Here is a 23287-nt window from a genome sequence, read left to right on the forward strand (position 1 = left end):
GAAAAGAAAGGTCAAGGAGAGTGTACCCCCTCTGATGGATGAGAAGGGAAAACTGGTAACAACAGTCAAGGAGAAGGCTGCAGTACTCTAGTTTTCTTTCTCAGACTTCACTGCCAGTCAGACTTGCCATGTCTCTTGAGTCCCTGAACCTCTAAGCTGTGGCCAGGAAAGTAAAGTCCTTCCCACTGTAAGCAAAGAACAGGTCTGAGACCACCTGATGACACTGAACAGGTACAAGTCTATGGAGCCTGATGATATGCATCTGTGGATCCTGAGGGAGCCAGCTAATCAACCTGCAAATCCACCCTCCATCATATTTGAAATATCCTGACAGTCAGATGAAGTCCCTGGTGACTGAAAAAAGGGAAATAGCACTCCAATTTTTAAGAAGGGTAGAAAGGAAGACTCGGTGAACTACAGACTGGTGAGACTCACCTCTGTGCCTGGAAAGATCGTGGAGCAGATCTGGCAATCCTGGACATGAGTACAGGCTGGGAGAAGAACTCATTGAGAGCAGCCCTGCAGAGAAGGACTTGGGGGTTCTGGTGGACAAAAAGCTTGACGTGAGCCGACAGTGTGCACTTGCAGCACCGAAAGCCAACTGCATCCTGGGCTGCATCAACAGAGACATGACCAGCAGGTCAAGGGAGGGGATTGTCCCCCTCTGCTCTGCCCTCATGAGGCCCCACCTGGAGTATTGCATTCAGGTCTGGGGTTGCCAGTACAAGAAAAATGAGGACTCATTAGGGTCATTCAATACTTAAAGAGGGCTTACAAAAAAGATCGTGACATAAATTTTGCTAGGTCAGATAATGATAGGACAAGAGAGAATGGTTTCAAACTAAATAAGGGAAGATTTAGATTAGATATTAGGAGGAAATTCTTCATTCAGAGGGTGGTGAGGCACTGGAACCGGCTGTCCATAGAAGTTGTGGCTTTCCCATCCCTGCAGGTGGTCAAGACCAGGTTGGATGGAGCCCTGGGCAACCTGATCTAGTGGGTGGCATCCCTGTCCATGGTAGGAGAGTTGGAACTGGATGCTCTTTAGGGTCCCTTCCAACCCAAGCCATTCAATGATTTTATGATTCTACTTAGCAGGAGCTGAGGACTGAGACCTTTATCATTCAGTAGACCTGAGTTTGATGGCAAACCAAGAAATGTCATTTCTACTGCCAGAGCAATATGGTATTACTCCATCTGTCTAGAACAACCATGTGCTATTTGCCATTCTCATACACAATGTATTCATATCTCATCAGAACTCCGGACACTGGAACCCATCTTGCCTATTCCCCAGCATCACGTTGCCTGTAGTGTGAAGTCTGCTGGACATTTGTATGAACCTGTAGCCACATTAACAGGTCTGCCTCTCAGCCAGGCCAAGGAGATGGACCATCTCATGAGCCCTCGTCTTCTGAGGGATGATGACTGGAAAGACAGCAATGGAAGGGTAAGAGCAGCCTTCTTTTTCAGTGACTGGTCAGTGATTGCTTCAGTGACAAAATGTCACTGAAAATCATAATATTTCTCTGTTGTGGAAGGGGGAATCCATTTTCACTGTTGCAGCAGACATGGGGAGATGATGCTATATCTAAGTCAGAAGCATTCTTTATTTATGAAGGACAATTTAGGCCAGATCTGAATGGCAAAGTAAGTCATTAGTCAGTGAACATGTGCAAAGTGTATGCTTGGAAGCAGAAATTATAATGTTGGGTGTAAGCAAGGCTGCAAAACAAAATGTGAGAGTAGCTTGTCCTTGGAATCATTGTTGTATCTCACAGCTGTCCTATTCTCCATTTTTTTTTTTACTATGTTAAGATCAGTGTTTCTTAAACTTTTTTGCTCATGACTCCTCTTTTGGACTCATCCATTCTCAGGGAGCAACTGAATTCTTCAGAAACAGAGAAGGGAGAAACAGCTACAATTACTGTCTGTAAGCGTGAAGAAGCGACAAATTACCTCTTATTGCTGCTAATTGCAGATGGCTTTTACTCCCTTGCCATGGCCTGTAGGAATTGAACTGTCTGTTCTCTCCGAGCACTGATATGGCCCTCTTGCTTTGAGCAGGTCTTCATGACATAGCTTGAGAAACAGTATTTTGGCCCAATAGAAGGATATGGAAATGAAGCATTATACACCATTGAGTATAATTGTATGCTGAGATGAGGAAAATGAGGAATCGTTTTGAAGCTATTGGGATGTTTGTGGAACTCCATTAAAGACCGTGACACTCCACCACTGTATTCCTGATGAGATATCATGTATGTCTGTCTCTTTATGTCCCTTGATGTATTTCTATTTCAACCAGATCCATGTTACCATATCCAAGTCAGCTCAGGAGAAAATGCGCCAGAAGCGAATGAGAGAGATGGAGCTTTTGCGAAGAGAGAGGGAGAAAGAGAGAGAGAAGTTGCAGCTCTCCACATGTAGCAGTGACCCTGGGTTTACGTCCGAAGAAGGTAAGTGGTTGGTATAATTGTGAGCCTGTTTTCACTTGTCTGTGTTTACATTGTTTTGTAAATGTATATGGAATCAAACTGGAAGGCTGTTACACTTGTATCCGAGTGGAATTTAGAATATCATTTATTTCTGTTTTCCAAAGAAAATTACAAAGGCATGGAGTTTCTTGCCTGCAGCCCCTAGTGAGTCAGTCTCAGAACACAAATAACACCCCTCCCCCTGCCTTCTCTTACCACGTTTTGCAGACTGGGTAATTCTTGCAAATAACATTTGGGATTTGGCCTCTCTCTAATTGAGAGTAGGTTATAGGAAAGGTGAATTGGTAAGTGGAAAAGAATGCTTTTTAACTAAGCTGCAACCTGGAAGAACAGAAATTAAACTATTTCCAATTAAAAGATAAAAGAAGGTCTTTCGCACTTGGTGGAAATGATTATCCTGCCCCCACCATTCCCTGCTGAGGAGCTTGCATTGCTGAGCCGAGCCAGAGTCCTTAGCAAGCACTCACATTTTACCCACATGACTTCACAGCTTTACTGACTTAATTGCGGCTGACAGGCTCTGATTGTCCTGCAGCGTGCACTACCACAAGTGCTGCAGCAGCAAACTGAAGAAGTCAGCACTCAGCCCCAGGACATCAGACAAGGTTATCTGCTCTTTTTCTTGTTATTATTTTGAGAAATGGTGGTATGGAGTGCTGAGGTGGGAGCCCCAGAAATGTAGCTTCCCTATCCAGCCTCTGAAACAGGATAACAAATGAAAGAAAGTGCTGAGTTTTCCTCATTTCTTGGGGGAAAGCATCACTATATTCTTTGTTTAGTCCCAGGTAAGTATGTAAATGTTATGCTTGTAGTTGTTTAAAAGAACAGATAATGTTACCCAACTCCAGCAAAATTTCTAGATTTTTTTAAGCCTGTAATCACCCTGTCCAGCATTCTACTTACAAGGTGCTTTTCTGTCTCTGCAGGCTTTGGCCTACTACACATCAATGGGACAGTTCCCATTTCCTCTAGCACCAGCAATGCCTGCAGATCGAGCATTGGAACCACCCTGAGGAAGCGGGTCAACAGGCCCTCCTTGCCCAGCATCCCCGTTATCAGCCAGGACAGTGGCTTCCTGCGCCATTCCTCAGGTGAGCCAGCTCTTCCCTCCCACAAAGAACACAAACTGCTCCTTCCCCAAACACGTATGGGAGCTCAGGTCCAGATCCTGTCCTGTCCGGGACCGAGAGCAAGCCCACTTTGGAGCTACTCTGGCTTGATGATACTGGGGCAGTTGGTCCTTACAGATCCACTGGAAAGTTTAACTGAATAAAGGAGTGGTAAAGCCTTAAGCTCGTACTAATAGTCCAAAATATAACACTGGTTCTGGGTCAGGACAGTATTTTAAATGGGGAGGTAGCTGTAACTGTAGGGCTGAGCTCTGATGCAGTCTGGCAGGGTGTGCTCACTGGGCAGCACTGTGATCAAGTAGCCACTCACTCTTGTGGCCCTCTGTCTGTGCTTCTGCCAGGATCTCCAGCTAGCTTTTCTGCTGTTGCAGCAAGAGTTGCCACTGCATGGAAACTAGCACATTGGTGCAATTGTGCTATTTCACCTAAAAATGCTTAAAATGCAATAAATATACAACAGATGGTGAATACATGGAGATTGTCCCTTCCACATTGTGGGTAGCCTACGTAGTATTATGATTGTGAGTTAAGAAAAAGGGAGCTAGGAATGAAATTTCAAATGGCATCTTCTAGTGGTGCTACTCATTAATTTTCAGAATTGATCAGAATGAGCCTGACATGACTGTCCATTCATATTGAATGTATATATGCATATTTATGTATTCATATAGTAACATTGCTAATATCAGTAAGATCCAAATTTAGGCCCATTTGAGCATTTTTGTAAAAAGTGCTGCTGATTTTACAGTTCTTCCATCCTCCATATTTTGTAGAACATACAAGGTAATTTAAAAACTTTATAAAGTCTATATCAGTTCATCTAGACTCTGTGCAATATTTATACTCAATACTTCCAGACAATTCAGGTGTTTTCATCTAGACTTTACGAAATGAGCTTTTGAGTGAAAGATAGGAAAATTATGAAATAGTTTTCATAGCAAATGCATTTGTCATTAAGATTTTCTTATACCTTGTATATTTATCATCAAGAGAGTGTGTTTGCCAACAATTTGCATCTATATTTACATATTTTTATTCTCAATTCACATTTGGAAGGCTTTTTGTCATGAGTATCTTGACTGGAAATTGCATTTTTTCCATAAGAGAAAGCTTAGGCATTGCACAGTTTGCAAACAAGTACATTTGATGACAAATAAATTTCACCTCAGCATCTTTGAAATACAGCCAGTGGGTACCGCTGAAACAGAAAATATTCATAACAAACCCCATAAACTGCTACATTCCCAAAAGTATGTTAAACTGTATATACGCTCAGCTGTCAGCTGTCTAGAATACTTGAAATAAATGGAACCTGAGGCACTGCCAGATTTAGAGAGTAAGGTACTGAGAGATACCACAGGTCCCTGGTTGTTGCTCCTTAGGGATTTGCCTGAGCAAAATCCTACAGGAACTTACCCTTAGAGTGGCAAGTCCTGCTGGGTGATGCTGGCTCCCAGAGAGAGTGAGACCCACAGCATTATAATCTGTGAGCTGGCTGTGGTAGCTGTAAGGATTTGGGAGCTGGCTGCTTGTGTGCAAATTTCAGGTTGACAGAAGGAGCTAGAGTCCAGCGTGGTGGAAGCAATGAGCCAGACAGCAGAGAAGTCTCTGAAGGCAACGCCAGCTTGCCCTCCTATATTATCTTAGCTGGGAGCTTGGTTTGCAGTCTGCACTGTGGTGCCGTGCCTTGCCCAAGAGTATGTACCAAGAGTATGTGTCTGACCCTCTCCCTACAGCAAACTCACTGCCAGCCATTGCTCTGGGCTCCCTGGAGTGGGGAGAGGAGTCTGAGTGTGGAGACGCCTGGGAAAGCAGACCCTTTTCTCACCCGGAGCAGGGGCTGCTCGATGCGCTCGCATGGCTCAGCAGCAATGACTGGTAAGAAACCTCTCTCTTCACTCCCTTTCTCCCTCTCAGTTCAAAGGTAAGTTAGAAACAGTTTCTTCTAGCATCTCTGAGCCTAGGCAGCCCAGATGTCCTAAGAGAACTCATGAAACCACTACAAAGCAATGATGGTGCAGTAATACAGTGTCATCCTCTTATTTGACCTGTCCTGTAGCAGTGCCACAGCCACAACAGGTCCATGTTGTCTTCTAGCTTTGCCTTCTGCTCCATGTAGCTGCAAATGAAAGCTTAGGGGAAGAGAGGTTGCTGAACAAGATAATTTGCCTGCTGAAGGCAGAAGCAGTCTTGAGCTTAGAGATTTGGGGGCCTCAGGACACTGACTGAGGTGAGACTGCACAAGGAGTTATCTCTGGTCTTGCTGCTGGCAGTAGCAGATGGGGCCTTCCTTTGACCCAGCAGTGCCTATGGGGAGTTCCTATTTCTGCAAAACAGACTGAGAAGTGGTGCAGAGTTGCTTGGCCCCTCATTTCTCCTGAGGTGCTCATGGCAGAAGAAAAGGAAAAAGAAATCTTTAGGAATCTTGCACTTTTAGAAATAAACTTTCCCCTTTGCTGTTTAATATGGGCCAAACAAGTTTTGTTGATAATCATAATTTATCCTGAAATTAGATGAAGACAGGAGGAGCCTATGAATTTCAGGTGATATCGGGCATCTTTCTGATTTGTGGGTCCATGTACACTCACCAGGTCTCTGTTCACACCAGGATGACCATGAATAATCTTTTCAATTTTTAAAGCAACCTCCTTGCGCAGCTACTTTGCTTTGCCTCCCTCCCCCTTCTCTGCCACATCGCACAGGTGCTCTGTAAGGTGCAGAGAGAGGCTGCAGGTGTGGGGAGAGCAGGTTACACTCAGAGACTTCTGTGAGGATGGGTTTCCCATCCTGCCCTACAGCCCTCTGTGCTTCCTGGGAGAAGGCTGTTGTAGTGAACCAGTGAACACATCGTGTGCCTTCACCAGCTCAGGTCCTTCACAAAGTTATGACAGATTTTTTTAAATAAAATGTTGCTGCTTTGGGTGTTATTTTAAGCAGAGATTTTCTGGGAAATCCATCGTTTTTGCTGTTCTTGCCCAGCTGTGGAATCTTTTAGGATGTACTGCTTTTTTTAATGCCTTTTTTTTTTTTTTTTTTTTTTTTTTTTTTCTCCTGACTGCATTGCAGGGTACAAACTCAATTATGGAGTGGCAGTGCAGATTCTCACTCCTGAAGTGCCCTCTGTGGATGGCAGGGGGAGGAATGCCCTCAGTAGCTGCCAGATGGGACTGCATTGCAGGGCCAGGGTCCAGGGAGGGTGCAAGAAACAGAAACGTGTCACAGCCTCCAGGTTTCTAGGAAGCAGTGGCACAGGGACTTTGTGTGCCAGGGCTTTCAGGGATGCTGTCTCATTTAATAGCCAGAAGTTAACCCATCCACACTGAAACCATCTATATGCCTTTTGGATTTATGTATACCTTTCACCACCACAGCATCCAGTGGCAGCAAGTTCCATGATTTAATTTAGTGCTGTGTGAGAAAAATCTCCCTTTGTTTGAACTGACACCCTGGTAATTTCAGGGAGTGCTGCCTTCTTCTTGGGTGGTGAGAAAAATCAATCAATTTTGGTAATTGCCTTTCAGGCAGCTGAAGGGGAAAGGACTCTTCAGCATCAGACGCCTGGCTATCTGCCACTCAGAAATCCTTCTTGGTAGACTTCATGATGTTACCTTGGCAGTTACCAAAGAGGTAGGAGCATTGTTTTTAACTGTGTCCCACATACGTTGTGCATGGGGCATAGAGTAGATATGTACTTGCTCATTTACATGTGTGCTCGGTGTCTGTCTTCATTACTATTTTTAGATGTCATTCCTCTAATAACTATGTCACCTATCTGTGTGATCTGTCTGTATATATAGCTACATCTGCTGGTATGTAGGGTATCTGTGTCTCTCATCTTTGAGCTAGGTGTCATTATAATGCAGTATACAAATGCAGAAAGTGAGGATCTCATCAGGTGATTTGCCACAAACCAAATCTCTGCCCAAGTTGTAATTAAATGCTGCAGCCTTTGCCTCTCGGCTTCCTCCTACTTCCTCTTTTTCAGCATCTTAGTGATTGACTACAGGTATTTATTTTCCTGTGTTGCCTGATGATCTCTTCTTCTCCCTTTCTGTGTGCTTTTTGGTGATTTGCCCTTTCCATTGATCCATTGCCTCCATGTGCTGGTTAAATTTTCCATTGCAGCCACTGGGTGCTTGGAGCATCCCAGCTGTGTGTCTGCTGGGCTGTTGAACACAGGTTTACTGTCTCATCATCAAGTTAACAAAAAAGCCCTAACCTAAGCTCCTTGGAAACATTTGTGACAGAATTTCCAACTCAGCATTTGTTTGTGGCCTTGTGCTCTGTACTTTTGTACATGACTGCCAAATATATTACAATTTCCTTTGCTTGCACAATACAGTAAGACTTAGCTCCTTTCCATTAAAGTCCTTGTCTTCTAGCTAGTACCTAATGAGGTTCAAGGCCTGAACGTCCCTTGTGTTGGACTCTTCAAAGTTGTCTGTTTACATATGCAAGACTTGGATTCTCCCAGTCTGTGATCGGAGTTAGGAAAAGACCTTTTTCAGCTTAACTCATCTGATGGTGACATTACTTTTATATTTCTGAGGAAATTCCCTCCTTTTTGCTGCATACACTCATGTGCAGAGCCATTATTCAGCTTTCATTTCACTCCAGTCTCTAGTCCCAGATTTTTGCTTTCACAAGCACTTCAAGCCCTCATATTGTTCCCTTTTATTAGCAAGCACAACCAAGTCTGGCAGAAAAAAACACTGGGCTGGCCTCCAAAGTAGCTTTTGAATGAATCACCTGACTCCTCAGATGTTCCTTTCTTCCCCTTGTAGGAGAGCTCTTTTAAAGCAGGGGTCACTCCAGAGCAGCACTGAAAGCTAGAAAAAACTAATGAAAGCAGCTGTAATTGCATGTGATCCTTCAGGATCCTTGAGTGCCTCAAGTCCAACGGCTAGGGTTCTGCGTAGACAGAGCAGACGGACTCAAGTTCCTGTTATGAATTAGTTGACTGTAGACACGAACCTATATTCTCCATTTCCTGGGTGGGCATTTAAATGGCTGGTGTTACATATTTGGACAGGAGGAAAGTGCCACTTTTCCTCTATCTTGTCTTTATCAATTATGCTTTTGTAGTTTAAAATCAGCTCTTACATTATTTATTTATGTATTTCCTTTCAGTAAAAGGGCTTGAAATAAAAGCAGTGTACATTGTGGGCAAAGTAGCATGGCCCTGTTTCACACAGAATAAAGTGTGAAGCATAGAATAAACATATTTCTTAGGACTGCAGTCTCATTGAATTTGGATTGTCAGTGGGCCTAAACCACAGAAGATTTTGGTATTAGATGTTTTTCTGTGCTTGTGATTTTCTGCTCTTATGTTCCACCTGGACACAGGAAAAAAAAAAAATAATAATCATAGTGTTTCCTGGAACTTCTGTCCAGAGAAATTGATTTTCTTTACAAGATTATTCTAATATTTCCCCCCATGTCTTCCCTAGGTGAACAACCTCCGTTCAAAGGTGTCTCGCTTTGCAATCAGCACTCTTGGAGAGCTTTTCAGGGTCATGAAGAAACACATGGACCAGGAGGTGGAGGAGGTCGCTCGAGCTTTGCTCCAGAAGACAGGGGACTCCAGCGAGTTCATTCAGAAAGCAGCTGATCGATCCCTTGGTATCATGGTGGCGAGCGTGACTCCTGCACGAGCAATGACTGCTCTCCTGGCTAGCGGGGTCAAGTATGTGGTTGTTGTCTTAGTGATATCCCTCACCTTAAATTGTGCGGTAGAGGAAAGAGATGGCATACAGACAGAGAATGGGAAGAGGGAAAGGCTCTTTCTATTGTCTTCTGTGAAGTCAGTGATTTTAATGTCTGATCATCCTCATTCCTTTCCTCATGTCATCTGCTTCTGCCATGCTATAGCCTACTTGTTCTCACAGTCTGTCAACACTGTCTAGATGTGGTGAATGAAGGGGAAGCAAAAGTCCCTGCAGAGATTGGCAGTACAGTCTTGTGGCTTTGCGGGGAAAGGGACAATGGAAATTGCAGCAGTGAGTGCCCTTTGATATTTCACAATGCTAACCACAGAGGCGCTGGGAAAAAACATGCATCATCATTATGCCATTAACTTGAGAGACAGGGATGCTAATTGCTGGGACTAGGAGCACGCATGGGAGGATGGGCTGGGTGCGGCACAACCTGCTCAACAAGTGCAGCTCCTTCTGAGAGGAGCTTGTTTGACCATTGCGTCCTCAGAACTACACTTTCTATTTGAACTGATGCCACGTGTTGGCTTTGAGATGGTGAGTCACTCCACAGGCGCCTTCACAGGCAGACTCCCATGAGATATCTGAAGCAGATGCTGCCTTAAAATATTAGTGCTGTCTCTGATAGTTTTGAATAGGCACGCACTAGAAAAGACAACCTGGATAAAATGGCTACCACCCTTTCCTTAGCCTTTCAAAAAGTGAGGAAACGTACCTGTTGCCAAGCCTCAAAGAACAGTCTGCATTGCTGCATATTCTTCAGATTCATGCTCCAAAGAGGTTTTCTTGTTGTTTCAAGGGTCTGCAGATTTGGAGATAAAAGGGTGGAATAAACCCCAGTCCTACTGCAGCACTGTCTGTGATGGGAGCCCTCTGATAAGTCAACATGGATTGTCTTTCATTTTCCTCTTTCTCAGGGTCAGTAATTTCAGGAAATAAATTTATTATCAGATAGTCCTGGGAGACTGAATTCCTTCCTCCTCCCTGCACATGGTTCCTCTCTTTATCTGAGGGTAGTATCGTCTCCTGTTGGTAAAAATTGCAGCAAGGACTCATGCCTGCTTTCCCCAGCAATGACAGAGACCATGCTGTGACCAATGCCTATATTTCTGTCCTTCCCTTTCCCTCTGCCAAATGTTTGCTCTCGTTTCCAGTCACCGCAATGTCCTGGTGCGGAAGTCTGCAGCTGAACACCTACTGACCGTGATGGAGCAAATTGGAGCTGAGAAGCTCCTGTCAGGCACACGTGACAGTACTGAGCTGCTGGTTCACACGCTGGTGAAGCTTGCTCAGGACTGCAATCAGGATACAAGGTGAGGATCTTAATTTTACCTCCTAAAAACTGAAAGCTGTATGATGTCTGGCCATGATAAAACAACAAAAGAGTGGAAGGTAAAATAAACATCAAGAAAGTTACTTCCTTGTGTGGATAATGGTGTTTAGGGAAACAACTGTATTGGGTAACATGAGGTTGTCCAGCAAGAAGGATCACTGCCAAATTCCTGTGACTTGAATAATTCTTTATTCAGATCAGCTGAGCTCAGATTAATCAGTCAAACGACTTTGTTTGGTCCTGTGTGCTCAACGAAAAGCTGAAGCATTGTCCACTGTTCATTACATGAGGATACCAAGTGTTTTTTTCTGGTAAGGTTATGACTCTCCTAGAAAAATTCCATTTCTCTTCAAGCAACATGTTCAGTCTTTCTAAATCCCTTCTGCAGATCTAGTTGCTTTCGATATTCACATTTTTTCCTTTCTATCTGTTGTATAATATTGTTGTCTGTGGCTGAACAAATTACTGATTTCTTCTTGAAGATAGCTGTAGTTTCGCAGCAGATTATACAACTGGTAACATCAACAATACAAACAAAAAAACTCCCTTACTTTGACTATGGCTCTAAATTCCAATTAATAGGTGGCAAGAACACACAAGTAACTAACGGTATACCTGTACTATAGAATAGTAAATAGTAAATGCAAGTTGATTTGTCCTAGCTTGTCTGCCAGTAAAAGGAAGGTAAATTTTTGTACAGTGGTAGCAAGACATTGCAAATTAATCATGGCAGCAAAGCAGATGAACTCCAATCATCCCAAAGGATCCTTTGATCCCACAGAAACCATTCCACAATTTCACTGTGAAATTGTAGTTTCCTGTTGCTCTGTGTCCTCCAGTGCTTCTTGTGTTCAGCTGGCAGCATTGCACAGTGGTGCCAAGGAGAGGTAAATATCTCTCTTTGCTGAATGGATAACACCTTCTTATGAAAGTACTGCATGTGAGAATTCAAAATCTCAGCATATTCTATTAATCCTTTTATTTGTTTATGCACAAAATGAGGGAGAAGATGACTTTTATTCTGTAGCAAAAACAGTTATTCATTTCTCTCTTCCCTATATTAGGTTTTATGGACGGAAAATGCTGAATATATTGATGAGTCATCCAAAATTTGATGGGTATTTGAAACAGTTTCTCCCCTCACGCGACTTGCGAGATGTTATGGCAACAATTAAGCAGAAAGTAAGCGCTTGGCAGGAGAGATGTCTCCTTTATGCATGTACTGATGTTGCTAATGTGAGATTTAAAATATTCAGTCTTTCTTTATCTCATTTTTCTTCTGTTGCATCGTTTTGCTCCTGGAAACGAACTGCTGATTCTTAGCATGTTTATCAGCAGACAGTGAGGGAATTAGTATTGTTAGAAATAAAGTGGGTATATGCTGATGTCAACAATGAACAGGAAAGGGAAATAGGAGCAAATGATTTTACCCCCATACATAAAAACACTCTCCACCCCAAATACTCTGTTACCCACGGCCCCCAAAATGCAACAGATGAAAGAAGTAATTGTGCCAAGAAATTTCCCAAATGTACAAAATATACACAAAGCTATCATAATCAGTGGCTATATTATCTGTATTCTAGGAATACTGCCCTGATGTCATGCTCTCTGCAACTACCTGAAAGGAAGCTGTGGGGAGCTGGGGGTTGCCCTCTTCTCTTCTCACAGATGACTCGTGATAGGACTAGAGGGAATGGCCTCAAGTTGTGCCAGGGGAGGTTCAGGTTGGAAATGGAGACATTTCTTCCCAGAAAGAGCAGTCAGGCATTGGGACGGGTTGCCCAGGGAGGCGGTGGAGTCACCGTCCCTGGGGGTGTTCAAGGCGAGACTGGACATGGTGCTTAGGGACAAGGTTTAGTGGGTGACATTGGTGGTAGGGTAATGGTTGGACCAGATGATCTTGAAGGTTTTTTTCTAATATTTTTGTTTTATTTTTTCTTAATGATTCTATTCTATTCAAAGAAGCTCCATGAATTCAGCAGCCAGTGGAAAATCATCCCCATTTTTTTTTAATATCTTCTCCACTTACATTCTAGAATGGAATGCATCTTTCTGCGTGAGTGGAGATAGTGATTGTGAACCAAATCAACTCCCAACATAATGGGCAGAGAGTCCAAAAGTTTTTTGCTATTCTCTTTGATAAGCCTTGCTCCCTATCAGTTTGTATTATTCCCATTTGTGCTTATGTCTAGGGATTTTATAAGATTTTATACTGCTACCCATCATGGTAACACCTACAACCTGCATTAGGTTAGTGATAACAAAACCTTCAGTAGATATCTCTGAATTTCTGGTCCGTCTCTCTCTCTAAGTTACGAAATGTGTTCCTAAGCCTATTTTTGTAGCTGTGATCCTACTTATAATCTGTGTTTTAAACAAACGCTTTCCTATTTTATAAATTAATGTCTATTTGTTTTTTACTATATGTATTTAGGGGATAGAAGACCGTGTATCTGAACTTCCATCTGCCAAGGGCCGCAGGGAGTCTAGGAGCAGCGGTTTGATGGTGTCTCAGGAAAATTTGCCTTCTGATGAAGGGTACTGAACACGTCTGTTTTATTCGTCATAGCATGTGGCAAGCTTTTTGTGTCTCTTCCTCAGTAAAATCTTTCTGGTGGAGCTGAACTGTGCAAGAGATTGTTATCACCAAAAGATTTTACCTTGTTTTTATTTTCCAGTTCAAGGTCCGGCTCTGATGTCCTCATCTTACCCCGTCAGACAGTCCGGCACACATCACTTCGCACTGTGGAAGAGATTGAACAACTCAAGGAGCTTAACAAGCTCCTGACAGCCAAAGAGTTTCAGGCACGAATGGAGGGAATAGTACTCCTCCTAGATCACTGCAAAAACAACCCCCAGCTCATCTCAGCTAACATTGTCCAGGTATATAGGACATGTAAATTGCTTTTTTCCCTTCAGTTTCCTTCCCAAGCCTGTCACAGTAAAGTTAATTTCATGTGTCTTGGCACTACATGCTGGTCATTCAGGACAAGCTGGTCCCTTCTCACCAAAAATAATTTAATTCAACTCCAGGTTTCAAGGCAAGTAATTTTAGTCCAGATGTATTTTTCTGTCTTTTGCCTGTTGGTGCTGTTCATGAGTTGATGATGGAATTTATTGTTGCTGTAGCTTCTTCTGTCTCTATTCCTGTATTAGGGAGAAAGAAAGGAAATCCAGCCACCGAAAACCTGGCAATTACTCTTCAGAAGAAAAATGGTTTGGGATGGGGGAGAGAAGTATCAGGCTGGGTAGATTTAAAAAATAAAAAATAAAGGATTCTCTGTACACTTTATCTTGTCATGTGAAGGCACAACTCAGCCTATTTACTTCCTTTCTCACCCCTTTCTTGATTGGGAAGTCCTGTTTTCACTCTTGGGCTTCTATTTTCTCAAAGAGAAGGAAAATGTCTGGAGACATGGCTTCCTTTTCCTCTTAGCATCTGCTTTTTTCCCCTTTTCCAGAAAATGGTACCTGATAAAGTGATTGAAACTACTTTAATGAGAATCAGCATGGCATGTTAAACTTGAGAAGTCTACCTTAGAGAGATGGTTAGCTAGAGAGATGGTCTGGATCCTGAAGAGTTCATTAGAGCCCTTCTATCCTCCAGACCAATGTTCTGAGACAGCTAGATAAAACAAACCTTGGATCTCATCCAGACTCAGTTTCAGCAAGATAAAATCTACCCTCAGTCCTTGGGACAACACTATAGAAAAATGAGAATCATAAATAGCTGTTTTCATACCTGTATGTCAAAGATTTTTTTTTTTTTTTTCCCCATTATTAAGGTGATTTAAAAATTTAATGATAGGTAAAGAGAAACTCCACATAAACTCTCCCATCCTCATCACAGCCTTGTAATAAAATATGAAAATGTTTTAAACCAACATGGTTGCGCAAATACTACAGTGAGTAACCCAAAGGAAAACAGTGAATTTGTGCTAGTAAACACTGGCTTGACAGAAAGGATTACATTTGTCTTTTATTTGGTTGGGAACTTGTTTCAGCATCCCTTATAGAAACATAGACATTTATGTTTGTTTTCTTAACAGATTTTTGATGTTTTTGTCCTGAGACTTCAGGATTCCAACAAGAAAGTGAATCAGCAGGCACTGGAGGCTCTGGCTTCAATAACACCCATCCTCAGAGACACCTTACACCCAGTGCTGATCTCTCTGGTAGCAGCAGTCACTGACAACCTGAACTCAAAGCACACAGGGATATACACTGCAGCTGTGAAGGTGCTGGAAGCGTCCATTGCTCACCTAGGTAAAGCTGAACTTGGATTTAGACTCAAAGTGTGGACTCCCCATCTCAGAGCCAAGTGAACGCTCAGTCTGTTGATAGTTGTTGTTGTCTGTGGAAAGATTCAGCTGCTGTAAGATGTTTATGAAGTCCTGTCTGAATTCTTTCTATCCCAATCTATTGTGTCTTGTGATGTGCAGCTGAATGGATTCTGCTTATCATCTGGGTTTTATGATTGCTAATTCAGCAGAGAGGACGTTATAGGCATTATTCTAAACTCCTGCCAGAAGAGTATGAGGGAAGCAACTGGCATGTCATATCAGTTTTCTCCCTTCCTCCCAAGAAACTGCATGTGTTTTCTTCTTATTGAATTGGAGTTTTAAGATGTTAATTCCAGTAAGTTTATGTCCACTAAAACAAGGTGACAGTAATGTGTTTTTTTTTCTTTGATGCATGCTGTGAGAAGGGTGGTGGAAGCTCTTTGCCCTTGCTGGGCTTTGTTCCATACTCTGACAGTGATGACTCTCAAGAAAATGTATCTGGACTTTGCTGACCTAAAGCTTTGAGCTCACTCATTCATTTTGTAGTTTTTAGGTAGTAGTTTAGCCATACACAGCTCAAATTAAAATGTTCCTTTGAAAGTGAAGACCAAGACCTTGATAAGATTATGTTATGAAAAGTCACAGGGGAGATAGATGAAGGTGGAAAGGCTTGCTGGATAGTCAGAAAGACACTGACTAGCATGTATTTCTTAAAAGTATGTGGAGACACTGCCCTGATGTGGTGATTCCCCACTTCCCCTCACCTGCCACAGGTTTCAATTTGCCTTAATTTGTAGACAGTAACCTACAAATAAGAGAATCAGAAAAGCAGAAAGGATGAAAGTGAAGTACAGGAGGTCTCCACTAATGTTTTTCTCAGCTAAGTTTTGTGTTTGATATTAATAATTTACAACAGTGAGCACAAGGATGGAGAACTGGCTGGCACTCTTAAGTTAAGGAGGGGCTGTTAGGGTTGGTTGCAGCCAGGGGACACAGTTAAAAACCAGCCTTAAGTCTGTAGAAAATATTCTCTGTGACTTTTAGCTTATTCTTATGTCCTTTGTTTTAGGCAGCTGGATCCCCTGGAGGATCCCTCTGCAAGAATCTGGTGGAGAAGTGTCAACATTGGCTGTTTTTGTTCTTGCACACATTTCCACCAGGGAAGGAGACCAAGACTGATCTGTGTAGTTTGCTGGGGGTGTTTATGGATTTATATCTTTTCAGTCTAGTGTTTAAAATTCAGTGAGATTCAGACCTGAATCCAAATCCAGACCTGAATTTGCCTCTTGATCTTCTGGTGTAGATTTAGAAGCACATTGACAATACCTGTGCTACCGCTGTCATTGTTGCACCTGTGACTGGAGGTTTCCAGTTCCTGGGGGCTCCTCATGTGCTATTTACTGCGTCTCTGACTTCTATTGAAATGTGAGATGAGAGATGGTGTGTGTGTCTTTGTGCATGCAAGAAGTTTGGTTTTGGAAAGACGGATGCCATCACTAAAAGTGTTCATAGAAGTGTTTTTGTTTTGTTTTGTTTTGACTGATTAAACTCTACTGCAGAAGAGCAGTTTCCAGGTAAAGTGCTTGGCTTCCAGGGTTGATGCCAAGTTTGCAGATCACTCATATCATCTATGCTCTATATCAAAGGACCTAAATTCCTGCCAGCTGTAACTGGTAAGCTGGGTAACAAGAAACTGCCATGGTGCAGTCCTTATGCACCCATTTTCAGACAAGCCTGAACATGTACCAGCATTTCCCCAAATTCTTGGAAGTCTTTGTATCTGTGCTCCTTGTCTGCTTTGGTACAGAAGGAGCTGAACAATAAATTCTGGTGTACAATTTAGCTAGAATTCAAGGACAAAGGGACTTTTGGAGGTTGTTTGGGTCTGGTTTGACTTCCCAAATTAATTGCTTTGCTGTTGATGTGATACTGGTGCATCAGAACTTCTGCAGAACAGCTTCCTGGAAGATTCTACATTATGGGCACTAGCCAGTCCTGTCTACTTTCTACCTTTGTACTTTGTCTTCTTTTTTTTTATTTATTTTTTATTTTTTTTAAAGGGAATTTATGGTTTGCCAAGTTCATTTCTTTAGAACAAATAGGTATAAATCCAGGCGTAAATGATGGCTTGTTCCAAATGTTGTTCTGCATGGGGCAAGATTGCTATAGCCAATAATTACATGGCCAAGGTCTGCTGTAAATTACTTTGCCACACGGATTTATGCCAGCTGTGAAAATGCAGCACTGGGTGAATATGCCTGAAAAATTTACTGTTGAAGAGGCAGGCTTTAAAGGGGAACTAACAAATTTCTCCACATAAGCCTCTTTGTGAACCCAGTGAATGTGCTGACCTGTTACCTTCCCATGCTCTAAATATGCGGTTGCAGGGAGAAGGGTGCAAGACCTGTCCTGCTCTTGGTCCTATTGTGGTGCTTGGGAGAGGGCTGGGGAAGAGTCACAGAATCCTCCTAACAGGATGTGGCAACCATTTCCCTTCAGGGTTTTGTATGGAGCTTTCTGTCATCTTTCCCCCCTCACCAATACTGAGATATGACCTTAAATTTTCAGCACTGGCATATGTCAGAACAGAAGGAAAACACATCTATCTCTTATCAGAAAGACTTTGCACAGAGACATGTTCAGACAAATAATGTGGGGTATATTTATTTATTTTTGGATCTGCTCTTTTTTTTTTTTTTTTTTTTTTTTTTTTCACAAATTCAAACAGGCAACTGAATCATGAATATTTCAGAATTCAAGGCTTAGGGCTTTATTGTTGGAATGAAGGCTCTACTGGCAAAATACCTGAGCTAAACCTTTCCTCATGCTTTAGAATTGTTTGCCTTTACAGTTTCAAACCCCCCAACAACAGAACTCTCTAAAGGCTACTGCTTCTAGCTTAGAGTCAGTAAGTGCAATGTCTTGCCCCCATTGCTCCACTGAGTTTCCTAGCTGTGAGCCCTGCTATTCCACTGAGACTCTGTGTCAATGTGCTGCAAATTCTGAGTTTTAGATGAGATTTCCTCATTTGTCACCTTTAATGATCCATGTAGAGATGAAAGCTGGTTATAAGGTTGCTTGATCACTCAATGTAAAACCAAACACAAACAAATAAAAACACAAAGGAAACAAGTAGTAATCCCATTCAGCCAACAAACACCACTCTTTTCCTACTCCCTAAACCAAAAATCCTATCCATAAACTAAATTCTTTCCAAATAAAACCTAAATCATTCATCTAGCTTAGCCCTGAGATCAAGTTGGACATTCCCAACAATTTGTTACACACAGCAGCAATTCGTTAGCTGTGACCCTGGACCCTGTCCTCACTGGAGGGAGCCACCTTGTAGATGGGGGCAAATCAAGTCTTATCACTTATGGCACCAGGACATAGATCTTGCTCTGCTCCTACATCCATCCTAATCTGTCATCTGTCATGAAAGAAAAATCCTTTCGATGGCCACTGCGTTGCACCAGGGTGTGGAGTAAGGCCTGAGTAGCTCCCAGAGTGACCAGCCCTCCAGAAAAGGGAAGGGAAATCTCTCCCATAAGCATTAATGTAGCAAAAAGGGGAACACAGTGAAGGTGAGAGCACAAAGCAGATTCTTCTTTTGCTTGTATTGCAAATGCTGGATCTGTCCTGTGGCCAACAGGTTTAGCTAATGTCTAGTACTGAGAATTAAAGCTGAGTCAATAAGAAAGGAACTGCCTGCTGCCTTTTTTTCTCTAACAGCTATTAAAAGCTGTTCTGTCTTTTGGTCTTTTGAGGCAACTAAAGTAATGCTTGGGTAAATTTGTTATTGACTGGAGCTTTAGTGTTTCAAAATGCTCAGGGCATTTGAAACCCTTAAATTGAAAGGTGAATAGTGACTATACATTTAATTTCCCTATAAAAAATAAATAATTCCTCCTCATCTACCCAAAACCCAAGTGTTTCCATGAAAATCTGTGTAAATACCAATATTATCAATTAATTAACATTTCGTACTGCTTCAAAATCTCCAGATCTCGGAGTGTTTTTTTCTTATTTATTTATTTATTTATTTATTTATTTATTTATTTATTTATTTTTCTTCTTTTTAAAGCAGCAGCAGTAAGGTAACTCTCTGAAGAGGAACAGCAAGTGTGAAACAACATCTGCCAATATGGCAGGATTGTGAGGCAAAAAGCTAAGTGTCTGTTTAGAAAGGTGAATGAGAAGATTGTAATTACCAAAGCAGAAAATTAATTAGAATAACAGGATCAATTCCTCACTTCATGCTTGCAAAAAGATCATTAGGGACTTCCCTTTTATATCTCATATAAAAAGGAGCTCTTAATAGCACAGTGCTACTCAAAACCACTTTGGGACTTGGTTCTGTAATAGTTCACAAAGAAGTTGTCTGTCTGCTTTGTTGGTGCCACTCCTGGAGACACCATGAGGTACTGTAGCACATCCCATGAGCATCTGTCTCATGAGAAGCGTTGCTCAGCTTATCAAAGTGGTAAGACTACAGGATTGCAGACCAGTCTGGGCAACATTTTATAAATTAAAATAAGAACCCAAATCAACAACAGCCAGCATAGGAAAAACTTACATGTTTTAAAACTTACAAGTTTTTAAAACTTACAACAGTCAAGTATTGGGAAATCTTAGTTTTTCAGTCTCTGTGCCAAGTTCTGATTTCAGGGATGTTACAAGAACCCCTGAGAGGACATGGTGTTAGTGATGAGCAGGTAATTCTCTGTCATACAAGTAACTTGGAGTCTTGTCCATAGGTCCCCCCATGCAACTTACAGATTTAACGCCAGTTTATCTGTAAAGAGTGAATGGATGTGTGGACCTTTGAGCCTTCTCACCCTTTTTCTTCAAGGTTCATCTCTGCAAAACTCCATCATGGAAAACTTACGCCCTGCTTACATGTGATTTAAAATTTGAGGGCCCTCATGAGAAATATGTAACACAGCTCCTTGTACAGCAGTTAACTTTGTATTTACAGTTGTGAAATGAAATCTTTTCTCTTTGAATTTTAAATCCTCCCAAGTAAGCTCTAATGAAAGTGGAAATGCAAAAACACAGAAGCTAGTAGAAATTTATTTTACTTTACAGAATGCCATTGCCTCTGCCTTTTTTTTTTTTTTTTTTTTTCCTTGTAACCTCTAATAGTAAGCAGAAATAAATGTTTTTCTTCCAGATAACACATTACTGCTGCAAGTGCTTGCCCACCGAGTGCGTTTCCTCAGCGGTCGAGCTATGCAGGATGTCACAGAACATCTGTCAGGTATTGGCTGCTTCAGTCAATCTCCAGGTTAAAATCAAGCAGTCTTTCACAGAAAATGGCAAATACTTAGAGGAAATTCCTCTGAATATATGGTGCAGTAGCTCATCAATCACTAGAAGATTCTGGGCTTCTCCCTCTTGCAAAATACACATAAAAGTTGTATTTGGCAGGATTTTACCTGCATGCTTGTCAAGGCATGCAAGTCGTAAAATTGGGACTCCAGTGCTTATCTCTCACTGCAGCATCTCAGGATCCACCTCCAGGAAAGAAAGGAGCTAAAAATACCCTGGCCAGTTCCTCTTATTGAAGGACAGTGCAGTAAAGGTCAAAGAAGTCTCTAAGAGGTCCCTTTCCTGAACTGAATGACCATCCTATAGAAAAAATTATGGTAACTGGTATTTCTGATGATCAGTTTGTTTTGTCAGCACGGGATCCTTATGTTACTGTTGGAAACTTTTGTGGCTGAATCCTGCAGAGACTGGGAATTGCAGTGCAGGTGAAAACTCCAGACAAAATATTACAGGCAAGGACAATGTGCAAGGCAGGATTTGAGAACAGAGGGGCAGAAGTGGGGTATTGATCCCAACCCACCATGGCTCCCTGCCTGTGTTACGGATATAACGTGACACTGACCATTTCAGAATGTATAAACAGTTTATTTCTATATCAGTGGTGTCCTACACACTAAAAATGCAACTGATAATTGATTTATAATAGTAGCTTGCTATGAATGGCAATAGCCAAGGAATGGAAAAAAAAATTCAATCTCTACAAATACTAGAGAAAACTATTTATAGCCTTGCTTTAATTAGGGCTAAAGCCACTGTGAATTATAGCAGCATCTTTTAATCCAAGGTTTAATACACTTTGCTGTTTCATTATGAATCTCAAAAGGACATGTTTAGCCATAGCAAATTAAAAAGGGCCTTTAAAGATAGTTTGAATAAAGTAAATCTCCATAATAATATAATTTAATTTTACAGTTATTTTGATCTCTTTTTCAAATAAAGCATTTGAACATTAATTTGGACTATTTTGGAGAGAGCAGATGTTCTGTCTGGGACTTTGTGGGAACAGACATTCTCGTCTGAAGCTCCACAGTGACTGCTGTGTTTAATAGCACTTAAACTCAAATGAACTTCCATTTTAAACCAGGTGTAATAACCCTGTTCTGCTTACCAGAACTGTTCTTAGGTACTTTCAGCATCTGTTTAAGTGTTGATGACTAATGAGCAGCACAGAGAAAATGGTGGTCCTTCCCCTGCAGAATAATAAATGGTTACTGTATAATGTTTCCACTGAACAGAAAATAAGAGCTGTGTCTCCAGACCATTTCAAATTTTGATCTCTCAGCAAAATCTGCCATGCAAGGAGCCTGTTGGTAGTAAATTTTTGTTTGTATTTACTATAGTTCAGTTCATAAAATGGGCTGAGAACAGATTTCACAGAGAGTAAGAGGGAATGCTTGTTTTTTGGTTCAGTTTCAGCCTCCTATGAAACAGTTTCTGTCTCTATTTTCCTCTTTCAGGGAACACTGTGTAGATAAATGTCATTAAAGTTGTCAGATGCTCAAATGCCATGGCAGTGGGGTATAGATTATTACCTTAGACATCTTGAAGCTGGAAATAGCTGTTCATTAGAGGCCACCAAGTATGAGGGAAAAAGCTCAAATCAGAGCATTCTCCCAGAGATATCAGTTACTCACTGATGTTTCTAATAAGACTGTCAAGCATCACACATTTTTGTGGTCTGGAGTTCTGAAATGTGGTGTATTACTGCCATTTGCTGTGTGCCACTGAGCAAAAGGGAACTGCTAGATTAGACTTGTGGCATTTTTCATCAAAGATCACAAAAAAAGTAATCATCCTTTTTATTAGAAATTTTTCAATTATTTCTCTAAGCTGCATTTCAAACTCTTTTACAGCTTCTGTATATAACTTCTTAAAGGAAATAATAAGAGATTTGACATTTTTTGTCATTTGTAACACACAAGTAATTAGTTAAACAATTTGCAAAATGTGTATGATGCACTTTACTAAGTCTATCTTGGACACAAAGCCATTGATTTGGAGAAATTAAGGTCCTCAGAGGTCAATTATTCTGTTCAGTGTATGATCAGCCACTGCTGCCTGTTTCTGGATCATTGTGGCTATTTGTGCTTGCTGGCATTAACTGGGAAAGCCTTCAAAGAACCAAAAATAAAGGTAGGAACTTGTTTGCATTAAGGTGTTAAGAAACTTGTCTCTCTTGCCTGGCAGTACTCGTGGCATCTGTTTATCCCCGGAAAGCCCACGTGGTTGAGCGCTACGCCTTGCCCATGCTCTGGTACTTCCTGAGCAACATGATCGGGAATGGGGTCCTGCCTGGCCGGAGCAGCAACATCAGGGCTGCAGTCACCAAGCTTGCCAAGAGCCTCTACCAAGAGATGGGCTCCAGCCTCAAGGAGCACGCCGCTGGCCAGCCTCAGCACGTGGTGAAAAACCTCTGGCATGTTTTGGACCTGGATGTCCAGTGAAGAAGTCTTGGTGCACTCCATGCAGGTGGCAGTAAGGCACTGTATGGGGCACATGGAAAAGAGGGTGGAACCCCTGGCATAGGTTTTGTTCTGGTTTTGAAGCACCAGATTTACTCTACCGAGTTTATAGCTACAGATGTACATAGTATATTTTGATGTAAGTTTTTTATTTTTTAAAAGGAAGTATTCTTCAAAAGTTTTATTTTCTTCCCCATGAAGCTTATATAGGTATGAAAAAATAAAACCCATGTGTAAATGCAATTTGTAACTGTAAAAAAGAAAATAATATATTTATATAAATACTTGGAATGTAAGAGATGTGCATATATGTATATTTACTTATAAAGTAAGACATGTGCTTTGAAAACATGTGGTATGCAGGATTAGATGTCTTGCTGCTGGTGCAGTGGCAGCTATGAGAGATGTCCAGGCTCAGACCTCCGGTGCTAGGACAAGTACTGAAGATACCTGAGATTTCTCTCTGAAATCTTTCTAGGTTTGCTGAAATTTGCCTCCTATTTTAGGGAACACCTCTTATCTGTAGTCCTCTT

The 23287-nt window shown here is 41.7% G+C and overlaps 1 protein-coding gene across 1 annotated transcript in view; it reads left to right on the forward strand.

Annotated features, from left to right (window-relative positions):
• TOGARAM2 (TOG array regulator of axonemal microtubules 2) overlaps positions 1 to 22951 on the forward strand; it is a 32563-nt gene extending 9612 nt beyond the window's left edge. The window contains exons 8-20 of the mRNA XM_082758073.1: positions 1260 to 1450; positions 2309 to 2459; positions 3425 to 3589; positions 5365 to 5506; positions 7150 to 7255; positions 9079 to 9314; positions 10497 to 10655; positions 11740 to 11857; positions 13113 to 13216; positions 13357 to 13561; positions 14728 to 14944; positions 20135 to 20221; positions 22480 to 22951. Of these exons, the coding sequence (XP_082614199.1) occupies positions 1260 to 1450; positions 2309 to 2459; positions 3425 to 3589; positions 5365 to 5506; positions 7150 to 7255; positions 9079 to 9314; positions 10497 to 10655; positions 11740 to 11857; positions 13113 to 13216; positions 13357 to 13561; positions 14728 to 14944; positions 20135 to 20221; positions 22480 to 22736 (2138 nt within the window). The 3' untranslated portion in view covers positions 22737 to 22951. The remainder of the gene's footprint in view (positions 1 to 1259; positions 1451 to 2308; positions 2460 to 3424; positions 3590 to 5364; positions 5507 to 7149; positions 7256 to 9078; positions 9315 to 10496; positions 10656 to 11739; positions 11858 to 13112; positions 13217 to 13356; positions 13562 to 14727; positions 14945 to 20134; positions 20222 to 22479) is intronic.
• The last annotated feature ends 336 nt before the right edge of the window (positions 22952 to 23287 follow it).

This window comes from Aythya marila, assembly GCF_965140915.1.
Source record: "Aythya marila genome assembly, chromosome: 3".
In the NCBI taxonomy this organism is placed as follows: domain Eukaryota; kingdom Metazoa; phylum Chordata; class Aves; order Anseriformes; family Anatidae; genus Aythya; species Aythya marila.